The sequence below is a fragment of the Mirounga leonina genome, unplaced genomic scaffold (genome assembly GCF_011800145.1).
Source record: "Mirounga leonina isolate KUSES-001 unplaced genomic scaffold, KU_Mleo_1.0 Mir_101609, whole genome shotgun sequence".
Taxonomy (NCBI): Eukaryota; Metazoa; Chordata; class Mammalia; order Carnivora; family Phocidae; genus Mirounga; species Mirounga leonina.
Genome location: NW_023270164.1, coordinates 4,300,401 through 4,305,714, shown reverse-complemented (window position 1 = coordinate 4,305,714; position 5,314 = coordinate 4,300,401). Strand labels below are relative to the sequence as shown.

General features: G+C 55.0%; 1 protein-coding gene across 1 annotated transcript; it reads right to left on the bottom strand.

Annotated features, from left to right (window-relative positions):
- Positions 1 to 1,128: 1,128 nt before the first annotated feature.
- On the bottom strand, positions 1,129 to 3,535 carry MID1IP1 (MID1 interacting protein 1). Its single transcript, XM_035003056.1, has 2 exons — positions 3,287 to 3,535; positions 1,129 to 3,003 (listed from the first exon to the last, which is right to left on the bottom strand). The coding sequence occupies exon 2, from the start codon at positions 2,733 to 2,735 to the stop codon at positions 2,184 to 2,186; it is 552 nt and encodes a 183-aa protein (XP_034858947.1). The 5' UTR covers positions 2,736 to 3,003; positions 3,287 to 3,535; the 3' UTR covers positions 1,129 to 2,183.
- Between the last annotated feature and the right edge of the window lie 1,779 nt (positions 3,536 to 5,314).

The following is a 5,314-nucleotide window of genomic DNA, read 5'->3' as shown; positions in this document are numbered from 1 at the left end:
GTAAGTCGTAACAAGAGGATTTGAACACACCACTTTCTGGCTCCAGTCTTGGTGTTTCTTTCCACCGCGTGGCTTCTCCAGTTTCCCTTCTTTGTTGTTTGCACTTTATTTTAGAGGGAATACAAAGCAAGAGGCTGTATACCTTACTTTCGGTGTTGTTCCCCTTATCTTTATATATCAATGATTAACTTTCTATGGCAAAGGCAGACACCCCAGTGTTGACACTTCCCTATTTTTTCACTGCTGCTAAAAGCTGATAATAGACTTGAGCTGCTCACACCACCAAAAAACGTTTTGCTATTTATTTATTTATTTATTTATTTATTTATTTAGGGGACTGCAAAATTATATGTATTTTAAAGTCAAACCCTAGGAGCTGAGAGATGTGTCAGGACTTCAAGATTAAAAACTGAAGTTGATCCAACACTACTTCCCCCTAAACAAATGATGAAAGAAAGAAAACGCAGAGCACCCTCCCAGGAAAGCTTCCCAATGGCATCTAAGGAGTGTTCCCGAGGGCCCTGCTACAGCTTGGCTCCGATTTGCCGTCCACAGCTGCACATCCGCAGGTGCACGCTGGCTCACCGAAAAACCGGAAGCACTGCTGGGCACTGCTTAACAAAACTTAGCACTGCCCTGGGAACTAGGGAAAGAGGCCCCGGCACACACGTTTCAGTATCTCCTAAGATCCACCTGAGAGTCTTGTAAGTAAAGACCTGCAAGGTGCACGCACTAGTATTAGCTGGCGTTTCTTTTCTGATTTTTCACTTCTCAGTAGCCAAGTGAAATTTCTGCCTCTACAATGAGTTTTTCTGCCTCAAAAAACACTGCAGTGTGTGCTTGGGCTTCTTAAAAAGTTCAGAATGTTGATCAAGCACTGCGAAAAGATGGCCAAGGGGGCTGAAAAATATATGTATCTTCCCAGATAACTTTGGATATCTATGAATTTTTGTTGAGGTGTGTGGGCCTACCGGGTACTGACTTACTAATAAAAAGCTTGGTAGTGAATCTCGTTGGTAGCTACATCCCAAACAAACCCGGATCCTTACGGAGATGATTATCCACCACTTTGAAATACCAGAGAGGAAATAACATTTTCTTTTGCTAAAAAAAAAAAAAAAAAAAAGAGCAATTGAATTTATTTTTATTTCACTTAGCTAGGCCATTCACGGACAGATTAAAAAGCAACAAACTTTTGCCGAGTCTCGTTAACACATTTGCCTTTTTTAATTTTAGAATATAGTCTACATCTGGATTAAAAAAAGTTTTAAATAAATTTAAGACATATGACACACAGTGGAACCCTTCATCATTCTATGTACACCACGGATAGAATGTCAGTTGGTTCCATTTCGGATAAGTCCACTTTCTCATAATAACATTATTATTTTCACTGGCTGAGTGGCAAGCTTCGTACGAGCTGGCACGGCGCCAGCTTCCACACACTGGGGTGGGGGTGGGAAGGGCGTGAAAGGGCTGGGGTAGAGGTGCCACAGGACAACTATACAGTGTAACAGAAAATCATTAATCTCGTAGTACCGGTTACCGACAGACAGTGCTGTTTGTGCGCTTATCACAATGGAATCGACGAAGTTTCAGAGCAAGGAGGGGATTGGAAATACTTTAAGACAGAGCCACTGTTACAAAAAGAAATAGTGCCAACAGGAAAACTGATGCAATCCTAGCAACGCTGCGGCCTCCACCAGCCCAATGGCAGGGCTGTAGGAGGCTGCGCGCCCCGCCTTCCCCAGCGCCCAGCTCCGGGCGCCGCTCCCAAGTGTGGCAACCCAGCGCCGCGCCCCGGCATGGCCCCTTCTCGACTCATCTCCTCCAGAAAGAACAGAAAAGAAACTCCAAGAAAGGCACAGGCTGAATGCAGGGCGTCAGCCCAGTCCCATTGCCACCCTCGTAGAACACAGCCCCCACCCCCACTGCGGGAGAGGGGGAGGGGGCCCCAACCCTGACTCCCGCCACCACTTTGCTCTGCTCTTCGCAAAGAGGCCCCTTCCTCCAGGCAGCCCCGCCGCTCCCCCTGCACGTACGCAGCCCCCCCCCGCCCCCCGCCCAATTTGCCGTCCGCCCATCGCCCATCGCGCCCTACAGCCAGAAAGAAAATAGCTTTGAGGGAAAGAGGGTGAGAGATGGGGCCAGGAAGGGTGCTGGGCAGCCGCGGGCGTCCCGCCTCAGTGGCCCCAATTGCTGAAGCCGATCTCCTGCTTGTATCTGTTGGTGAGGATGTTGGCTTTACGCGTGAGTTTGGAGAGCACAGTGTGCAGCCCGCGCAGGTGGTAGTGGAACTGCTGTTCCAGGTCCTCCTCGCCGGCTTCCGCGCCCTCTAGGTGGCTCAGGTCCACCAGGATGTCCTTGGACTTCCAGGCGTTGCCCTCCTCGCTCCCCGCCGGCGGCGGCGGCTGGTGCAGGACCCCCCACTCGATGTCGTTGCGGATGGACTTGAGCAGCACGTAGTGGCTGTACATGTCCCGGGAAGGCGCGAAAAAGCTGCCGTTGGCGCTGCCCGGGCCGGGGGCCGGGGGCGTGCGCCCCTCCAGGCAGCCGCCACTGCCGCCCACCTCCACGCCGACGTCGTTGTCCAGCTCGGGCTCGGCCAGGGGCACGTCGCGCAGCAGGCTGGGCACCATCACCGTCTGGTCCATGTTGTTCACCGCGCCGATGAAGCGGTTCATGGCATTAAAGAGCGAGTGCTTCTGGTTGTAGGTGTCGCAGATCTGCATCATGGTGGCCGCGCGGGCGCCGGGGCACCGGGACGCAGGGGCACGGGGTGGTCGGCTGGGGCGACGGGCTGCCCGCCCTCACGCGCTCTCCGAGGCCCGCGCCGGGGGCCTGGCTAGAGCCGGAGCGCCGGGATTCCCGGCTCCTGCTCCGCCCTCTCCAACTCTCGTCTCGCTCGCGGCCGGGCCCTGCGGGACGCGCGGCTGCTCGGAGCTTGGGCGCCCGGAAGCTCGCGATGGCGGCGCGTGGTCCGCGGGTCGAGCCCGGGCCTGGCTGGGGGGACGGGAATGAAAGCGATTACTCACCCGGCGAGGGTGCCCGGCGGCCCCGCCCGCGCACAGCGCCCTCGCCGGTGCCGGCTCCCCCGGGACGGCGCCCCGCGGGCCCCCGCAACCCGGCGCTCCCCCCACCCCCCCCCACAGCCCCGCGGTCCCACCTCCTCGCCCGCCGAGGCCGCGGAGGGCAGGAAGGGGTGCTCCCCGCCCCCGTCTCCCTCGGAAGAGCCTGAGTCCCAGCACCCACGTTGACCGGGCAGAGATGGGGCGGGGGGACCCACCTCCTGCTGCGCCTCGAGATCCCCTGCTGCTGGGTAGCTCAGCGTTCCCGCTGCCGGCGGCTGCTGCCTGCGGGCGCTGCTGCGGTCAGTGGCCGGACTGTGACTGCGGGCGGCTGGGGTGGCGTCGGCCCCCTACCCATCCCAGGTGCTCAATTTATAGAGCCCCGGAAAGGTGTCGCCGGCGCTCAAGGGCCACCCCCGGTGTCTCCTCCTCCCGCCTCCCCGGCAGCGCCAAGATAAAAGGCCCAGGCCGGGATGACCGCGAGTAACACTCTCCTGGCCCCTTCTACAGCGAGGGCGGGGCGCGCCGGGCCAGCTCCGCCTCTCGCCTGATACCCGGGCGGAGGGAGGGCGCCGTGGCCGGGCCGGCCCGGGCCCGGGAGGGCAGGGCAGGGCAGAGGAGGGATGGAGCAGCCGCACCCCGCCAGCCCCGAGAGCAGAGCAGGCCAGTTGGGGGAGGGCCGGACACTGAGCGGGTAAAGATGCCGGCGTCCGGACCGGCCAGAGGGCGGGCTGGCCTGCTGGTTTGGGTGGGCCAGGCACACGCTCCCGGAGTGGGATGATCGAAATGCGCCCTGGTTGCAAACGGAGCCCCCAACCCTGAATCGATAGTGGTCGCGGCCCAGAAACTACGAACTCGTTTATTATTAGCCGTCGGGGAAAAGGGACCAGCAGCGGCCGCAACTCCATGTCGGGGCTCTTACGTAAGAAGGGTGGCTGGGCATGCCTGGTGCACGTGGACGCGTGGTGTTCCCGCCGTGGCCCTGAGCTTGGCCAGCTGCTGGGGGAGGGGAGCCTTGGAGCCTTTTGCCTCCCTCCAGGCCGGGTCTTTCTCAATCTTTTCTGTAACAGCTGCTGCCAGGGATGAAGAGCAACCCACCGTCTGATCTGCGCATTTTCCCAAGAGATCAGATGTGCCAATGGGGAGAAGTAGCCAAATTCCTGACTTTTGTCCAAGTCCCGCTACTCAGAGATGCTGGCGAGCCCTGGCCATGTGGCCTTTCGGCTGCCAGAGGGCCAGGAGAGGGTGACTGTAGTCAGGCTCGGTGTTGGGTGTCTTTCATCATTTAACAGAAAGCTGGGAGGCATGCAGTAATTTTTTTTTTTTTTTTTTGGTGGTGGGGGGGGTAGAGTTTGAAATGTTCCTTTCCAAAGATAGTTCTTAAAACACAGGGTCATTGAATAGGGCCAAAGCCACGTACTGAATCTTTGAATTTAATTTTTAAGAGCATGGCACCTTAAATTTCACTTTGGGACTCCAGACCACAGCCTGCTTTCATTTATTTTTGTTTCACCATCTCACTTCCCTTGTCATGTCCCTTCACTGGCCCATCTTCTCCAACAGTCCTACAGATAACTCAACAAGACTCAAGTTTCTAATTTTAAATTGCTTTTCCCTAAAACCTTTCAGGGGTGCTTTTACTATAGTGTCTTCTCATAGGATAAAAAAGTGCCAAAAGAAGAGAGAGGCACCTAATAAAGGAGTTTATTTCTTTCACTCTTTCTTTCACTTCAACGGTGTATATTTAAATTTTTTCCACAGCAAACAGACGTGGTGCAGTGGAGACTGACCTGTGGACCTCTGGAGACAGAGCCTAGCCTGGGGACCTCCAGTTCCAGGCCTTATTAGCTCTGCAAGATCATAGCCCCTGTTTTCCTATTGATAAAACTGGGATAATGCTATCTGCTCACCTATCAGTCTTTGGGGGATCAATGGAAAGAAAAACGTTGGGCAAAAAATCATTATATGAATGTGAAGCATGAAGATGATCTCATCCTCCCATCTGCACCCATGGAGACTTAGAAACTTTCCCACAGTTTCCTTATCAATAAAATGGAGCTTCTCCCAGGGGCTATACCCAATTTTGGTTAAGGTTAAATAAGATAGTGGATGTAAAAATTATGTAAATTAGAAGCTACTTTCCAAAGATTAATTGTACTTACTGAAGGACCTCATCATAGCCAAGAGGTGTTTATGTGAAGAGTCAGAAACTTTAAAACGCGTAAATGGGCTATGATGAGCCACAG